Source organism: Denticeps clupeoides, chromosome 16 (genome assembly GCF_900700375.1).
Source record: "Denticeps clupeoides chromosome 16, fDenClu1.1, whole genome shotgun sequence".
In the NCBI taxonomy this organism is placed as follows: Eukaryota; Metazoa; Chordata; class Actinopteri; order Clupeiformes; family Denticipitidae; genus Denticeps; species Denticeps clupeoides.
In genome coordinates, this window is record NC_041722.1 from 7,901,736 (window position 1) to 7,919,914 (window position 18,179).

General features: G+C 42.8%; 1 protein-coding gene across 3 annotated transcripts in view; it reads left to right on the plus strand.

Moving 5' to 3' along the window:
• The window catches only part of fbn1 (fibrillin 1), a 53,521-nt gene that overhangs the window by 11,434 nt on the left and 23,908 nt on the right, over positions 1-18,179 (plus strand). For 2 of the 3 annotated variants that reach the window (XM_028955676.1, XM_028955675.1), the window contains 25 exons: positions 296-421; positions 1,107-1,232; positions 2,734-2,886; positions 3,019-3,222; positions 3,420-3,560; positions 3,702-3,821; positions 4,377-4,502; positions 4,783-4,905; positions 5,338-5,460; positions 5,866-6,018; positions 6,713-6,766; positions 6,878-7,003; positions 7,171-7,296; positions 7,392-7,511; positions 7,718-7,855; positions 8,003-8,053; positions 8,196-8,321; positions 8,628-8,855; positions 9,388-9,513; positions 9,657-9,785; positions 10,525-10,650; positions 12,593-12,718; positions 12,796-12,918; positions 13,359-13,484; positions 13,765-13,890. In XM_028955676.1, the coding sequence (XP_028811509.1) occupies positions 296-421; positions 1,107-1,232; positions 2,734-2,886; positions 3,019-3,222; positions 3,420-3,560; positions 3,702-3,821; positions 4,377-4,502; positions 4,783-4,905; positions 5,338-5,460; positions 5,866-6,018; positions 6,713-6,766; positions 6,878-7,003; positions 7,171-7,296; positions 7,392-7,511; positions 7,718-7,855; positions 8,003-8,053; positions 8,196-8,321; positions 8,628-8,855; positions 9,388-9,513; positions 9,657-9,785; positions 10,525-10,650; positions 12,593-12,718; positions 12,796-12,918; positions 13,359-13,484; positions 13,765-13,890 (3,246 nt within the window). Of the gene's footprint in view, positions 1-295; positions 422-1,106; positions 1,233-2,733; positions 2,887-3,018; positions 3,223-3,419; positions 3,561-3,701; positions 3,822-4,376; positions 4,503-4,782; positions 4,906-5,337; positions 5,461-5,865; positions 6,019-6,712; positions 6,767-6,877; positions 7,004-7,170; positions 7,297-7,391; positions 7,512-7,717; positions 7,856-8,002; positions 8,054-8,195; positions 8,322-8,627; positions 8,856-9,387; positions 9,514-9,656; positions 9,786-10,524; positions 10,651-12,592; positions 12,719-12,795; positions 12,919-13,358; positions 13,485-13,764; positions 13,891-18,179 lie in introns of those variants that run through there. The other variant, XM_028955677.1, reaches the window with a different exon arrangement.

Below are 18,179 nucleotides of genomic sequence, written 5' to 3' on the forward strand. Positions count from 1 at the left end.
ATTTGAATTTGATTTGAATTCATGTGCATGGGCCAGTTGTTGGAAATACTATTGGTGATTCATGGAATAAAGCACTTTTTTCTGGCAGTTGTCTTTAGGGAATCTACATAGAGATATAAATGTCACTGTAGATTTTTTTCACATTTTTGCTTGTGAATACAATCATAAAATTGTTTATTTGTCACAATTTTCTGTTTTGCCTCATTTTGCTTTTTGCCTCTGTGTATTGACTTCCTTGTGAACAAATGACTTGTAAATGCTGTTTTTCCGCTAAGGACTTGTTTTTCCTCTGCAGATGTGGATGAATGCCAGGCCATCCCTGGACTCTGTCAAGGAGGAAATTGTTTAAACACAATAGGATCTTTTGAGTGCAAATGCCCTGCTGGACACAAGTTTAGTGAAACCACACAGAAATGTGAAGGTAAATTGTCAGTCAAGGGATATGTGTGTCCGTATGCACACTGAAAAAAGTGAACACTTGCTAAACTTAAAAAAATTGTATTAATCTGTCACAACTAATATTTTTTTTAATGTGAAATACAGCAATGTGAACAAACCTGCTGTCAAAAGTGACATATTAAAGTAAAAAAAATTCTCATAAGCAGAAATTAGGCAACTTAGTTTAAAAGAGCAAACTAATATTTTTGTAACAGTTGTAATGAAAAGAAACACATTAAACAAACAACAGCTACAGTTTACGTTTTCAGTGCATCCATACACTGTAAAAAGTATACACAGGCTTCTAAGTAATCTGTCACACCAAATATTTTAGCATTGCAGTTTTGCCAGTGTTCACTTTTTTCAGTGCATTATGTCATAGTTAATATTTAAAACCAAACCTAGCAAACAGACCAATTTCCCATCCATATTAAAGTTCATTATACTATAGCCACAACTGGTGTACAAGTTATTAAGAGAAAAGCAATGTCTGGTAAACTGTGTGTCCACTCTTAAACAGCTCTTAATTATCCTGTCATAGCATTTTATATGCAATGTTATTAATGAGCTATGCATTACACTCTAGAGAACAAACACTATGCTACTACACTGTGCAGAATTGTAATATAAAGCATACCATGTGATCCTGTGCTTGTCTCTTCTGGTAGACATTGATGAGTGTAGCACCATCCCTGGTTTGTGCCGGGGAGGTGAATGCTCCAACACTATTGGCAGCTACTTCTGCCGATGTCCGCAAGGCTTCGACACAGCTATTGATGGATCCCAATGCATAGGTAAGCGCTGTCCATTGTCTCGTCTGTAGTGGCATGTTATATACTTCATAAAAAATATGAAGGAATGGAGACTAGTTAAATGTGAATTTTGGCAATTTGTTGACCAGTAGTCTAATAATATCCTGAAGAGGAATTTCTATTCAAGAGTAGCACTTGCAAGCCTGAAAATGGACAAGTTTTCTTGTACTCTTAATATACTATGAACGCTTAATTTGCTCCATTTAAATTATCAACCAATCTCATTCAGTATGGCAAGGGAAGGGAAAGACTCGGTTTGGCCCACGGCATTCCAGTTGTTTGGAGCAGTAAGTGAGTTGGCTTTGCAGTTGTGGAGGAGGCGAATGTCGAGAAGAGGGCTTGAAATCTGTCCAAAAAACTCCCAGCAGTCTGAATTTAGGTCAGTAGTCGCTCGCTCATAATTCTGCAACAATGAGCTGCTTTCTAGCACGGGGGAGCGAAGGCGTGGGGGGAGGGAGCACAAGGCGCAGCGTCATGCTGGGCGTACCTGCATGTCTCTGTCTCCATCTCTCCACTCATTAGGGCTGGGGCTGACTGCAACCTTTTCTCCGCAGGGGGAGGCTAAGTGCTGCCTTTCTCCCCAGTTCTGGCACTCTGGGTCCCATGCAGGTGACAAATGGTTTCGTGGCCTAGGTTTATGTAAATTGTTGCACGTTGTCATTCATTATGTAATTCCTGAAAATAATTATGGGCTACATTTATTAATACTAAAAAAAAGTCTGGCTGGATGGGAGATGTCTGTATTGTAAAAATAAAGTAAGCAACTGGCTTGTTAAGTTTTCATTTTTTGCATTGTGGACAAGGGACAAGTTTTGGTTCCACGTCTGCTCAGATCTTCTTGCGTCATTGTTAGTGTAGCGAAAAGCCTGTTATTTCACTCTTCTGGGTTCCTTGTCATGGAAGTAGTCATAGTGGGAAATTGAGGAAAGATGGAGGCAAAAATGCACACCAGCTGTTTTGCGCAAATGCAAACAACCTCTTCTGACCATTTTCATATATGGGTTCTACCTCATTATTCAATGTTTAGTTGTTTTCATTTGTTTGGACCCAACATACATCAGCCATGTTGTGGGTGTATGGTGATGAACATCTGTACAAGGTGCATCTTCAGAGTCTACATATGAATGTGGAGCTTCGCTTGAATACCTCTCTAATCAGGCTAGACTGGTCTCTACAGAGGTCTAAGATATCAGCACAGCGGAAGAGAATGGGTCACAGAAGCTCGACTGATGTACACACACCAGCCCCATCCATCCAGGAGGATGTTTGTCCCCAAGGAATGTCCGCTACGAAGCGATCCCTTTTTCCCCAAGTTGTGTACTGATGTTAAAACTTGCATGCAGGAATGTTTAGATGCCTCCTTTCAGCTTGTTTGACATGTCTGGAGGAGTTTATGTGTGGTAAATGAGAGCAACTGTACGTAGGTTAAGTTAAAGTGACCCATTTGCACATTCAGTGCTGGTGATTCTGTTTTTCTTGGCAGATGCCCGTGGAGGATTCTGCTATGCTAATATCCAAAATGGCCACTGCACTAACCCCAACTCCCAGACTATGACCAAGTTCCAGTGCTGCTGTGACAGTGGCCGGTGTTGGTCCAGCTCGGCCATTCCTGAAATGTGCCCCATTCGTGGGACAGGTTTGCATTTAATTGATTAAAATAGTTCAACTATTTATTTTATACATTACATATTTATCTGAGTGACTTTTATCTAAATGATTTGATGATCAGAGTCTAGAGCAATTACTGATACCAGGTTTCTCCTCCCAGATGAGTACCAGCGCCTTTGCAGCCAAGTTCACATTACTGCTCCGTTCCGTCCAGTTGGGCCAATTGGGCCAGGTGATCCTGATGGGCCAGGTCGACCGGTTCAACCAGTCGCACCTATTCGACCACTTCAACCAGTTCAACCGGTTCAGCCAGTTCAGCCGGTCCAGCCAATTCAACCGGTTCGACCAGTGATAGATCCCTTTGGTCAGTACCACTTGACGTGTCGGTGCTCATGATTTATTGCAACATAAATGAGAAACAAAGCAGTGCAGGTCATCTTCTCAGTTCAGGGAGTTTATGAACACAGCACCATCAGTTAATGACCTCAGTTGAACTTTGATTAATTGAATCTTTGTCAGATCAATAATTAACATATTAGCAATAACTAGCCTATTTTTTAGTTGTGGTCCCGCAGAACATCACCAACATGTGTGAGGCTTTCCGAAACCTGTGCATCAATGGACGCTGTGTTCCAATACCTGGAAGCTACCGCTGTGACTGTTACATGGGCTTTCACTTGGACACACGTGGGGAGTGCATTGGTGAGTGGAGTAGATTTTGCTTGCACACCATAATGCATTTGAAGTCTCTGTATTGCTTCTTTTAAAATGCTTGTGGCATGAAGAGTGTGATAATTGCCCCTGTAAGGCTGTGCGTGCAGCTGTCTTTTCTCTGCCTTGCAGATGATGATGAGTGTGAGAGGACGCCGTGTCGTCATGGTGAGTGTGTGAATACCGCGGGCTCATACTTCTGCCAGTGCCCTCCAGGCTTCCAGAGCACTTCCACCAGGACAGAGTGCAAAGGTACCTTAATGTTGACAAATGAACAGTACATTTACACCTAACACATTGCCACACACTCGCCTATGAACCAGAAGACCCAGGTTCAAATCCCGCTTACTACCGTTGTGTCCCTGAGCAAGACACTTAACCCTAAGTTGCTCCAGGGAGACTGTCCCCTGAAACTACTGATTGTAAGTCGCTCTGGATAAGGGCGTCTGATAAATGCCGTAAATGTAAATGTAAATGCACATTGCCACCTGGGGCAGTGGTGGCCTGGTGGTTAAGGAAGTGGACCCCGTAATCAGAAGATTGCCGGTTCGAATCCCGATCCACCAAGGTGCCACTGAGATGCCACTGAGCAAAGCACCATCCCCACACACTGCTCCCTGGGCGCCTGTCATGGCTGCCCACTGCTCACCAAGGGCAATTAAAAGCAGAGAACACATTTCATTGTGGCATTGTGTGCTGTGCTGTGTTTCACAATGACAATCACTTCACTTTCCCTTTACTTAAAATGACACATAGTGGCACATTATACATGGCAAGCCATACTATAACCCATGATCTGTTGCACAGATTTGGATGAGTGTGTGGCTAATGGTCGCATCTGTAACAATGGCCGATGTGTGAACACTGAGGGTAGTTTCCACTGCGTTTGCAACGCTGGATTTGAGATTTCCACAGATGGGAAGAACTGTCAAGGTCAGTGAACTTCATCAGCTACACCTTCTGTACACCTTTTATAATTGCTGTTCCTGACCCAGGTCGGCGGTTGTAAAATTTTACTGTTTCATTAAGATGACAGAACAAATATATATTACCATTACTAGAGGACAAATTCAGTGTACTTATCAAGTAATAAAGCACATGTTTTTATTTGAGCATTGGGGATTTGTATTTAATTTGCATTGTTGATGACATTAAATCATGTCCAAGAGTAATGGTAGATGGAAACATTCCCACATGGCTTCTTTTTTCTCAGATCAGGATGAGTGCCTCATCAGGAACATGTGCCTCAATGGCATGTGCATAAATGAAGATGGCAGTTTCAAGTGCATCTGCAAGCCTGGCTTCTACCTGGATCCTACTGGCCGCTTCTGCCTTGGTGTGCTGTCTTCATTACCAGGCATTCAAGGCTGCAGGCTTGATGAACAGGCTCATTAATGATATGTATAGTCTAGGGAAAGGCGGAAACCTCCCCCTTGTCTGCATTAGCGTAAACTGATCTCTCAGCCCACTGAGTTCAGTCATAATACCAAAACAAAGCATATCATGTTTGGATTCCTTTATCAGACGTCTCATAGCACGCAGCTTTTGCCATATTAAGAGTTCATTGGCCTAAATCTCAAAAATTATTTTTGTTGGAAAGATATTTAATATGCTTTTTCCAAAATGCATAAAAGGGCTCCCACAGGGTAATACTAAATGACACTTCTTCACTAATACTAATGACACTATCTTTCTGTAGAATGCAAGTATTAGAATGAACATGTGAAATGTCTCTTTTTTTATGTACTTCACTCTTTTGGTGCATTAGACATAAACGAGTGTGAGACCCCGGGTATGTGCATGAACGGCCGCTGTGTGAACACAGAAGGTTCCTTCAAGTGTGAGTGCTTGCCTGGCCTTGCCGTGGGTCTAGATGGTCGTGTCTGTGTAGGTGAGTGGTGTTAAAATTTGGTGAAAGTGCCGTCATAAGGTCCTGTTCAAATTAAGCTTTTCTTTATGTTAGATGTGGCTGGGACACTTGATGTCATACTATTGTAATACAGTACATCAGTGTCAGGCTTTTCAAAATATATATTCATGCCATCCAGTTGTTTTCATTCTGCTTGTTCCAGAAAGTGTTGAAATGCTGCCATGCTGTGTCATTTGTGCATGGCCGATAAGTTTTTATCATGTGTAAGATTTCATCAACGCATGGCTTTCTTTATCCCACAGACAGGAACTGCAATTTAGTTTTCCTGTCTTTGTTTACATTGATCAAGAGGTCTCTCTCTCTCTCTTTCTCTCTGTCTCTCTTGCTCTGTTTTCCTCTCTCTATTCTTTCCTATTTGGCAACCAGACACGCATATGCGCAGCACATGTTATGGGGGTTACAAGCGAGGACAGTGTGTAAAGCCCTTCTTTGGTGCCGTCACCAAGTCCGAATGCTGCTGTGCCGACCAGGATTATGCCTTCGGTGAGCCGTGCCAGCCATGCCCACCACTGAATTCAGGTACGGCCTCTTGAGTAGCCATGATGTTAAATAAGTAATAAAAGATACAATGAATAAAGTTGTTTCATATTAGAGCATACCTATAATGTCAAGTCATACAAATGGAGACTGTTCGCTTATATAAAGTTTTAAAAAAGCCACTGGTCTAGAAAAACGTACATGTATTTTGGCTTGCAGTGGCATGGAAATGCCAGAACCCCCCCCAAAAAAAAAAAAAAACATTTTTTAGGGCAAGTTCATGTGAGCCAGGGTGTGCACAGTTTGTTTTGTGATTTAAATCTTGGTGCCACTTTGGTCTGTTTATAATTTGTCTTCTGGATTTAGTTTGGATATTTTGTATTTCTTAGTGTGATTTCTTGTTTTTCCTGTGTGAAAAGTCTTTTGGTCCTGAAAGGTTGAACATAACGATGTGAAAAGTGTTCAGCTGATGGCTTTTTAAGATGTCCGCTGTGGCAAATGTTTTAAAAGAGTTCCTCGTTAGTTTTCCCCATTAAAGTTTCAATATTAAAAAAAGCCTTACCACATTAAGCCAACCGTGTGCTATACATGAAGCTCAAATGACAGCACAAAAATGCATAATAACATGGTATATAATAACCTTCTCAGAGATTTGTGGATTTTTGCTCAAGTCATATTTTTATGGCATTACTGGCTGTGGGATTGAGTGAGGCTGCTGTGTGTGTTTGTCTTTTAGCTGAGTTTCAGGCTCTGTGCAGTCATGGCCCTGGATCTACTACCGATGGAAGGGGTATGGCATGCAAAAAATGTTTCATTTACCAAAAAAGAAATGGAGCAAACTTTTCAACCAGACACAATACAGTGTATTTTTAAAGAGAAACATGATTACACCTGTTTCCAGATATCAACGAGTGTGCACTGAATCCTGACATTTGCCCAAATGGGGTATGTGAGAATGTGCTCAGGACTTACAAATGCAACTGCAATACTGGATTTGAAGTGGATTCCACAGGCAAAAATTGCATTGGTAGGTGCCCTTGTTTTGGATGCATTCCAGTACGTAATTACTGTACTTTGCAAACAATAAGCCCTGGTTTAAAGACAAATATATCTGCATTACTTGATGGATTTATATTGAATGGTACTTTGTGTGCTGTTGTTGCGCTGTAGCTCTAATCAGTCACCTCCCTCCAGATATCGATGAGTGCATTGTGAGTGGTCATCTGTGTGATAATGGCCTCTGCAGAAACACTCCGGGTAGCTTCACCTGCCACTGCCCCAAGGGCTTTGTCTTCAACTCAGACAGCGATGTGTGTGAAGGTACGGTACGCCTTCTCTGGACTTGTTGATCATACACAATCGTCTGGCATAACAGGATTGTTTGATTCCCTTGAGTGATTGATTTCTCGTTGCAGACGTTAATGAGTGTGACTCAAGCCCCTGTGTGAATGGCGAGTGCAAGAACAATCCGGGGTCTTTCTCGTGTGAGTGCTCACCAGGCAGTACTCTGGACAGTTCTGGACTGCAGTGTGTGGGTATGTGAGCATGGAAAGGAATGGCAAAACAAAACAGTAATGGGGGAAAAAATGTCAGTATGTATCTGTGAAATCGCTCACACTGTCAAACAGTTGGAAAAGCACTTTTGAATATTCTGAATATGTGGATTTCTTAAACTACCACGAAATTGCTATCCTGTTATTCAGCCGAATTAGTCTGTAATTTCCTTTCGCCACCTTGACAGAGACCAGCAAAGGGACATGCTGGCTCAAAGTAATCAATGGCCACTGCGAGGTCAACATCAATGGAGCCACTCTGAAGTCCCACTGTTGCGCCACGCTTGGGGCAGCTTGGGGAAGTCCCTGTTCCAGGTGTGAGCCAGGTGAGGAGGGTAATCAATGGACAGTGACTTGTAATATGCAGCACGTGTAACTGGAGTAAAAGTTGTGCTGTTCTGCAAAAAGGATATAAATGTAGACACGTAAGTAGTCTGCCATCATAATGAGTGGCACCTGCCTCTGCATTTCAGATCCTTTCTGTTCAAAGGGATATGCCAGAGTTAAGGGGTCAGTGTGTGAAGGTGAGATTGGCTCTGTGCAAGACATTACATACTATCTTAGTAGGTTTCCATGTTGTATATTTAAAACTAAAGGAATATTTTTTAGGACTAACATACTTGCAAATGTTCAGATTGTGCTGCTGACCCTTGTTTCTGTTGATAGATGTGAATGAATGTGAAGTGTTTCCTGGCGTTTGCATCAACGGAAAGTGTGTAAATACAGTGGGATCTTTTATTTGTCAGTGCCCCACTGGAATGACTGTGGATGCTTCTGGTAGAACGTGCATTGGTAAGTGCCTTTCTTGGCTCATGCGTCACACAGTTTCAGGAACAGTTTATCATCAGACACATGATTAAAAATGGTGTTCTTGTCCATTGAAAGTAATTTGTGGTACAATCACATCAATGTCTGCATTCCATCAGCTACTCAGTCAGATTAAACAGAGTGTAATGGATTCCAAATGCCTCGAAAACATAGAAACAGAAATGTTTTAATCATGTAATCTATGTAATGTAAATTCCATATAGTTAATGACATGTTATGAAGTCATTCCCCTGAGTGTGTTTGGCCTGATGCCGGCTTTGTTTTGATCAGATCTGCGCACAGAGCAGTGCTTCTTGTCCCATGACGATGAACGCTGTGGAGCCCCCATTTCTGGGAGACACCGTGTGGATGCCTGCTGCTGCTCGGTGGGCATGGCTTGGGGCCCAGAGTGTGACGATTGCCCTGAAAAGGGCACCCCAGAGTTCACTCTGCTCTGTCCAAGGGGCCCCGGTTTCTCACACAGAGGGGACTTCATCAACGGGAAGCCCTTTCTCAAAGGTTTACAGTATTATACTGACTGAATACTGAAAAAAATGGGATTACTGGGAGTTATAGGGAATAAAACTTTTTTAAAAGTATGATATTATAACTTATCATGGTATACTGTGTTAGTTAAGGCTACTGAGACGGTGTATTTTATGTCTTCAATGCAAAGACCACCATTAGGCTATGTTTTAAATGACTTTAATGATGCAATGTCAAGTTCACAATCAAATGTGAACATATTGAAATTTGTGCATTTATGGTCACCTTAACTTGATAAATGCCATAAATGTCAACTTTTCACAGAATAAAATTGAAAAATACATAAATAAAGTTATAGGTCAAATTTCTAATATGGTTATTTCACCATAATCCTGTGCTGCTTATCTCCACATCTGCTATTGATACAGAGTAGCAATAGTACAAAAACATATGATATAACTGCTATATGATAAACATATGAGTGAAATTAGCCAGTTGCACTGCTGTGTGGTGAACCTTGGCAGGATAATGCACTGAAATGCTCCCTTGCTGTCTTGTTCCTCAGATATAAATGAATGCAAGATGATCCACAGCCTGTGCACCAACGGACGCTGCCGAAACACGGTTGGCAGTTTTCGCTGTAAGTGTGATAATGGCTTTGCCTTGGACTCGGACGAAAGGAATTGTACAGGTGAGTCATATTCAGGACTTCCATCCAGCATGGCAATTTCCTGGAGACTCCGGTCTTCTGAGAGCGCCACAGAACCCTCTTAAATCCTGCAAGTCTTGGTGTCCCCCTGTGTGGAATCTGGGTTTGATGTGAACTATGTGCAGATATCGACGAGTGCCGGATCTCCCCTGACGTCTGCGGCCACGGCACCTGTGTGAACACCGCAGGAGACTTTGAGTGCGAGTGCTTTGAGGGCTACGAGAGCGGCTTCATGATGATGAAGAACTGCATGGGTGAGTGGACGTCTTTCAGCCAAGTCTCCTGCGCCGAGGGTTTTTATGTGTAGCCCCCCATTACTACATCAGGTCTATGTCAACCCAATGTAAACACTGAGCCCTAACTAGGTGACTCTGTGGTGCTCCCATGCAGAGAGTTTCATTCACGTGGTATATCCACAAATCTTTGAACAGGATGAGGGCGCAGTCTGCCAGCCACCCATCTTTATGCACCACAGTGTAATTTAAACGCTGTTTTTTTCCCCCCCCACTTTTTTAAAACTCGAAATGAACAAGTCGACAAAATGATTGGCCCAGCTCATAATAGAACTTGTGCTTGGAAGGCTGCTTGGGCAATTTCCTTGAAAGGGTCTGCGCAGCGTGTTGAATCAGCTTTATGGGAATCACAGTCGTGCACTTAAAAGCCCTCCCTGTATTCTCAGCTGCGACGGAGCAGAGCGCTGCTCCCTGCCAGGTCTCCCCTTCCATTAGAGAAACACGCCAGCGTTTAGTGGCCCTCCTCAACTATTTTTACACACAATTATCCCTCCTCACATCCTGCCATCTGTGGAAATGTTTGTTGATTCATCTCTCTCCTCTGTTTCGGTATTAATTTAGATTTTTTTTTTTGTTCACCAGTCTCCATTCCTGCTGAATTCACAACTTCATTCGGGGAGCCAGTGATACAGTTAAAGTGATAGGGAGATACGGACAGGAGACAGAACTCAGCTGTTTGTGTCTGTCCTTCCTTCTGCAGACATTGACGAGTGTGAACGGAACCCTCTGCTGTGCCGTGGTGGGGACTGTGTGAACACTGAAGGCAGTTTCCACTGTGAGTGTCCGGATGGCCACACTGTTGCCACCGATGGCTCCGCCTGTCTAGGTGAGTGGTGTCTATTAAGCTGGTTGTGAGCCAGATGTAAAGTTTCATCATCGCAGCTTCAGGACTCAATAGGATTTGCCAGCTTCATTTTCAAGTTTCAAAAACATATGTTCTTGCCAATCAAGTAAGAACCCATCAAGCACAGCAGTACTGGGCTATATAACTGTCATGATTTTCATTTATATGTACCACTGTTTATGAAAGTGCATGATAGCTTTGAATTGATTCAAGCTCTGACACTATTTTAGAAATGTTGATGCTTTCGTCTCCTGCTGTATTGTATATGGCTTTATACAGAAACAGAATTTAAAAATACTAAACACAGTAACATGAACAACTAGATGCTATACATTTAAACACATTCATTTAGGACTTTATATTCCCTAAGTCTCTAATTAGGAGCGATTTCCGCTAATCATGGAGTCTGGCTAAATTAAATGAGACGTTCTGACCCCAGTGTCACACAGTGTGAAGTAGTCCATGTGTTGGTCTGAGTGGGTGTGTGGTCTCCCTGCTCTGCTTGACGAATGTGTTAATAGGGATTTGTGATAACAGAGAAATGCAGTCTTTTTTTCCTGGGGTGGCTGTGATGTCTGGTGTCTGGGGGTGTAGGCTGTGTGAAAGTGTCTGCTTGTCTGTGTGTATGTGTGTGGTTTATCTTTATTGAAGGGTGTGTTGAGGGTGAGGTGAAGGCTCTCTGTGTGACAGCTGTAGGACAGTGTACAGTACACTATGTCCTGACAGTTCCTATTACTTCACTACTGGGCATTTTGCTGTCATGACGTACAACAAAGCATATTGTTGAGTTATCCACTCAGAACCTATTTTTCAGCCATGCCAAGTTTTCTTTGTGTAATAACCATTAACATAAACATGCTTTAGTTTATACTACTGTTTCAAGTAGATTTTTACAATTTTGCTGTGCTGTGGTTGACTCTACTTTGCCTTGTTTTGCTTTTTGGGTTGTCTGTGCCAGAATTGACATTACTCTGCTCTGTTGTGCTCTGCATACCTATGCTGTGATAAGTGTTGTTATGCTGTGTTGCACTGTCTTGAGCTGTGCTTTACTTTCCTGTGTTGTCTAATTGTTTTGTGTGAGTTGCTGTTGTGCTGGGATGTGATGTGTTGTGTTCATTGTGCTTTGCCTGGCATTTTTTGTTTTTGCCCGGACTGTGTTGGGCTGTGCTTTACTTTCCTGGATTGTGTTATTGTTTTGTGTGAGTTGCTGTTGTGCTGGGATGTAATGTGTTGTGTTCGTTGTGCTTTGCCTGGCATTTTTTGCTTTTGCCCGGACTGTGTTGGGCTGTGCTGTACCTTTCTGTATTGTTTAATTTTTTTGTGTGTGTTGCTGTTGTGCTGGGATGTGATGTGTTCACTGTGCTTCTCCTGGCATTTTTTGTTTTTGCCCACTGTGTTGGGCTGTGCTGTACTTTCCTGTATTGTATTGTATAATTGTTTTTTGTGTGTGTGTTGCTGTTGTGCTGGGCTGTGTAGTGTTGCCCTGCATGGCGCTCTGTTGCGCTTCATGCTCCGTAACGGCAGATGGAAAGCACTCATTTCCAGTTAAGTCCTTCACCATGTCCTCTCCCACATGAAAAGATAAATACACACTGCCGAAAAGCAGCACCCAGCTGTATCCAATCACATTAATGCCTCCATAAGAGCATGGCTCTCATGACTTCCACTCGGTGTCTTAGCAAGCAAGTTTGTGCCAGTGATCTGAATATAATGGGGTGATTATATTTTCTGAAGTGAAATATTCATCATTTTGTCTGGAACCCATGTGTGTGAAGGCCTTTGTGGTTGACTTCATAGATGTTAATTATTTGTGTTGTGAATGTTTTTAAAGCACTGTTGTAAGGCAGAATCATGAGAACAGGGACGCAGAAAAGATTGTGATTTTATTAATGTTATTTGCTCTTTCTTTATTTTCCCTTCATAGATATTAATGAGTGCGAACTGAGTGACAAACTGTGCAGAAATGGCCGGTGTGTGAACATGATTGGACGCTACCAGTGTGCCTGTAACACAGGATACAAATCCACAGAAGATGGGTTGTCTTGTACAGGTGAGAAAAGTACATTGCACAGTGTAATTTTATTACAAAACGTTCATTTTTCACAATCGAAACTTTTTTTTGGACAGACATTGATGAGTGCACCATCCAAAACGGTGGCTGTGAAACGTTCTGCACCAACTCAGAGGGCAGCTATGAGTGCAGCTGCCACACTGGCTATGCCCTCATGCCTGACCAGCGGAGCTGTACTGGTAAGGTCCTCTTCCACTCGTCCAGGATCAGCTGCTTGCTCTAGACAGAGCTGCAGCCTCCTGTGCAGCTTCTGCGTGGGAAAAACCTGAAGGAGGGCTGTATGAACTCATCCTCTTGATTGTCTGTGGTTTGTGGGTATAAAATGGGCTGATTTGATAAAGGTCTCATGACTTGACAGTCTGCCCAATACCCTAGTCCTCACGCTGGTTAAACAAAACAGTTGTGTCTCAAGAACTAGAAGCACAAATTCAAATGTCTTCCACTAAATCAAAGGCATTGCTATGTTTCTCAGTAACTGTGGTGGTGCTGCAAATAGAGCCCGATTATCAAATCCAATTAAAAAGCTTTTGTTGCACCACACAAATTGGATGAACTAGGGCACACATGGAAAGCTGTGTTCCCACCATTTCATTTCTGTGTTCTTTTTTTGTCCCTGCAGACATTGATGAGTGCGAGGACAAGCCAGACATATGCGATGGAGGTCAATGTGCAAACATCCCTGGTGAATACCAGTGCTTGTGCTTTGACGGGTTCATGTCCTCTGAAGATATGAAGACTTGCCTGGGTGAATATGGCTCTTCATTTTATTTTGGTTTATTCATCCATTTACTGCCATTTTTATTATTACCAGAATTAATGCAATGTAAGTAGTTTGTGGGCCATCTTAAAAATGCTTGTTGGTTGGGAATGTCATATTTCAAAGAAACCCGACAAAAGCCACTGGCAGGATTTAAAGCAGTCCCTACTCTGGCTCAGCTCAACCCAGCTGGTCCTTTTTTGGTTAGAATAAATAGCTGTTATTTTTAGGTTGTGAAACGTTTCTCCCTGCTCGCCATGTTTTAAAGATGTCGACGAGTGTGCTCTCAACCCAAACATCTGCCTGAGCGGGAGCTGCGAGAATACCAAAGGCTCCTTCATCTGTCACTGCGATATGGGCTACTCAGTTCGGAAAGGCACCACTGGCTGCACAGGTAATATTTACACCTGATCAGAGTGAGAAAGAACCTATATGTACACATTTTTTTGAAGATGACAGCTTAGGTGTGTAGATGTAAACTTTCAAAAGTTGCAGTTTTGCTCAAAACTAAAGCAACATAGTTGAAATCGCAAAATGACTGTTTCCGTTTGGTGAAGTTATGCGACAAAAATGTTTCTATTCTCTTGTAATAGTTTGTACTTCCTGCTCTCAGTGGAGGCGGACGCATCAATTTTTCTCTCCCTCCCTCCCCTGTTTTCCTGCGTGCTCCTTCGTTGCGTCTATAGTTTCAGTCCTTGAGAAACTCTCCCAGCCCCTGCTCTCCGGAGGGTGAGGGCTTCATACCCCCAGCATGGACGGGCGGGTCTGTTGACCAGCGCCTCCAGTGGCTGCAGGACCAGATGGCTGTTTGTTTATGCTGGAATAGCCCCACCTTCTCATTCCCCTCCTCTGTTGCGAGTAACTTTTTTTGTTGTGTAGTATGTGCTTATGTTGCCGAAGTGTTTTTTTTTTTTAGTTCCTACAATGTACTCCCTACTGGAGCACAGTCTATGCGATGTTTTTATTCTCCTTATCATCAGAACCCTCTAGGTTTATTTCTATTGCCAAAATCATACTTGATGTCATTATTTCTAATAGAATGCAACACCGCCATGTTATTTAAGCTGTTTGGAAAGGCAATCCTATTATAGGTTGCAGGGACAACATATATGGAATTTCCTGGAGGTTACAGAGGAACTGTGAGTTCAGAATCACAGGATGAGCCACTTGTCCTTGTCGTGCCCAAGGGAGCCAAATTAGTCTTTATTTAGAATCTTTGCTGTGTCCATGTTTGTAGTTTGCAGGTTCATGGACACATGACTACAGTTTAAGGTCAGACATCACAGAGCTGAAGGGGTTTAAAAGGTTAACCTTGACAGAGGAACAACACAACATGCAGACTTCAATATTTGTGTAGGTCATTGTAATTGTGAAATGTTATTAGGAGGAGGAACGTAAATTGAATTAGGAGCTGGTCGCTGTTGGTATGAAAGCTATCTTTCTTGTGAGCGACTGAAGCTGTGGATTGGGACAGAGATCTTCTGCTAAGGAATGCGTTGCTAAGAAATAAGCAAGATGCCATGCAGGGTGAAACACTCAGTGAGTCAAGAGGAGGCTGCCTTTAATTTAAAAGGCAGGAATTGTGAAGCTGTGAGGTAACAACAAATATTGTTAGCCAATTTCATGTACCTTGACTGCTTTATTTTGTTTCATTCATTGTGCTTCAACCTCATAATATACAGCTTTGCGTTGAATGATTGAAGCTCATTCACAACATCACTTGAATGGAGATGAAGCCCCAGACCTGTCTTGACTTACTGTAGCTTGGAGTGTTTCAGAAGGAGAAGAAGCTGACATTAGGATGAAATGGCTGACCAGATCCGGCCCAGGCTTTTGGCTTCTTTTCCCAGGCTCCCGTGAGCTGAGGGCCTGAGAGCTGTTGCTGTGGACTGTGAGCTCATAGACATCTCGTGTAAGATTGTTTGGAGATTGCCACATGCGTCAAATTACACGTTATTTGTTCCTTTGTTATCCTTTCATTAACTTTATTTAAACATTACGTTATAGCTTGGTCATTTCAATAAAAAAAGACGAGCACAAAACAAATAGATTTGGTCTATCAGCAGGAATGGGAGTTTTTTTCTGGAACTTCTATCACATCATTCATGTTTTTAGTGAAATTTTAATGGCCGCGTGAGGATGTTGGAGGTCATGAGAGTGAAAGCCCTCAGGGCTCCGAACATGGCATGCCATTAGTGATAAGTAAGCAAAAAAAAAGAAAAAAGCCTGAATCAAAGAGATGAATGGACATCTGCTGGAGTTCCTGCTCTGTGACCAGCCACATCTACCAGATGTCAGGGTGTAGATATGTGCCATGTTTCACTATGTGGCTGTTTATATGTGAACGCATGTGCATGGGACACTGGTGCAGATGTTTTAGCTGAAAGCTAAAACTCCAGCGGGTGAGATCACTTTTATTCATTTGAAAGGAAGTGGAGCAGAATCACCCAGCACGGGGGCTAATGGGGTCTTGACCCGCAGAAAGAGAAAGTCGCACCGAGCAGAGAGCAGCAGACGCTGGGCTTGGATGACGGCTGGCTGTTTGGCAGACAGACGGCGAAGAAAGTCCATAAGACAATCGTCATGGGATCGCGCGTGAAGCTAGCGGGAGAGCGAGCGGGGGATTCACGTGCATGCGACGTCTTGGCTGCCAACTGGAGGCCTCTCTGGGTTTTATTAGCGCGCCGTCTGAATGACTCAGCTGGCCTGTCATCACCGATTGTTTCCAGTGTGACAAACAAACAAGTGGGTCCAAATCATGAAACAACCTTGGGAGAATCCTCCACGCCTGCTTTCGGGCTCTGAGAGCATTCCTGTCCCACACAGATGCTTCTTTTTTCTTCTTCTTGTTTTCAGCAAAGCATATTGCAGAAAACCTGGAGGAAAAACACACACCATGTTCTGATTTGCTCAGCTGGAATTTAGACCTTTCAGTGGAATTTACAGTCCTACCAAAGCAAGCGAAGAAGTCAGGAATGTTAAAAGTGCAAGCAGCACATGGGATATTAATTTTTTTTTTAAATAAATAACATTTGTTACCGCCTAAACGCTCTTATTTCCCAGAATGGACTGATGTGCCACATTTTCCTTCCTTGTGGAGAACTCTACCAGACCATTAGCCTGTTACCTGATGTTATGCTTGCCACCTTCCCTCTGAGAAAGTGTGCTTTAACATATTCCACATCTGTCGCAAAACATTGCATTCATAGCGGTCCGTGCGGAAAAGTAACTGGTATCGCAAGACGGGAGTGATCATAAACACGTGGAGTGTTTTCAGAGGCACGCGCATTCTTGGCTTTTCAGTTTTAGGACCTTTAATGAGATTCCGTGAGAGTCTCCACGTTGCCTTTCAACGTGCTTTGTAGAGAGCTATATCAGAAAGCGCTAGATTTTTATTTCAGCTCCTCGTTATTTTACTGGGCCTTTTGTCACACATCAGTTAAGCATGACTATAAATGCGTTCCACTTGAAAATATTTTGAAACAAAGACGTTGAGGGCTGGGCCGCGGTTTGACCATATTATCTGGAATTTTCCTCCTGTCTCTGGCTTGATACAGCTATAAATGATCAGCCCTCAGGAATAATTTCCTCATTTTTTCGCCCTCACTGCTGCACACATAAAGATGGGGTGGGAACCTCAGGGATTTACAAGCTTAGGAGTGGCCCTCCTTTATGAAATCAGCCGCTTAGGGGACGTCTTTGTGGTTCCTGCGGGATGTCCACTGCGTGTGACAGCCTGGTCCAAAATCACAGGGCGGTCTGAAGTCATATCTCCTCCTTGCATTAAAGATAAACCATTTCTTTCCACCTCCATATGTAACCATCCATGGCAACAGCAGCTTGCAATTGCCCCTAGACCCCAAATCGCACCGTGCAACTGTGACACAGATCTCCTCCTCCTTGATTTAAGCTTCTGCTTGCATTTTTACTGGTGGAGTTTTCTACATTCTTGGCACGTTGCAGTTGTTTTCATGAGGTTTTTTTTTCCCTGCTTACTTTCAAAGGTTCACAGGAAGTATCTCTGATCTTTTCAATAATATCAAGGCGTCCTGTAATCACTTTTTAATGTCAGCCCTTACGTATATTTTTTTTTTGGGGGGGTGACCTCAAATTAAAAAGAGCGAAATTAGGCACGCTCCTCTCTACTTAGAAACTGAAGTGATTATGAAGCCCTGCTCTCCTTTATTGGAGAGCCTTGAGTGACTAATTTGCAAAAATGAAGCGCAGAAGTAGACGGGCACTCTGAGAAATCTGAAATCTTGGTGTGGCAGCTCAAGGCTTCCACCCATTCTTTTTGCATGAAGCCTGCATCTACAGTTACAGCAGGCCGTCAGCCAGGTATTGTTTCTCTCGAAAGTTTCCAGATGCTGGAAATCAATATGCGTCTTTGCGTTCCTTTCCCAGAGCTTTCTCTGTAAAACTTCAATAGCTGCTTTGGGTTGAAATGCATGTGAAATACTTGGCAGAGCAACTGACGTGGACTAGTCGGAATAATAGTCTGGCATAATGGAATCAAAGAAAACAATAAAATACACATGAACCAAGTGTGAAAAAATTATGTTTCGTAACTGAATTGTGCAGCAGAAGGATCTTCTTGAATAGGAATATAATAATAAAATAATTTGCCTTGAGGTGGTTTATATGTCTAAGCAGGTTCTCACCTGTACAGAGAATGTGGTTTTG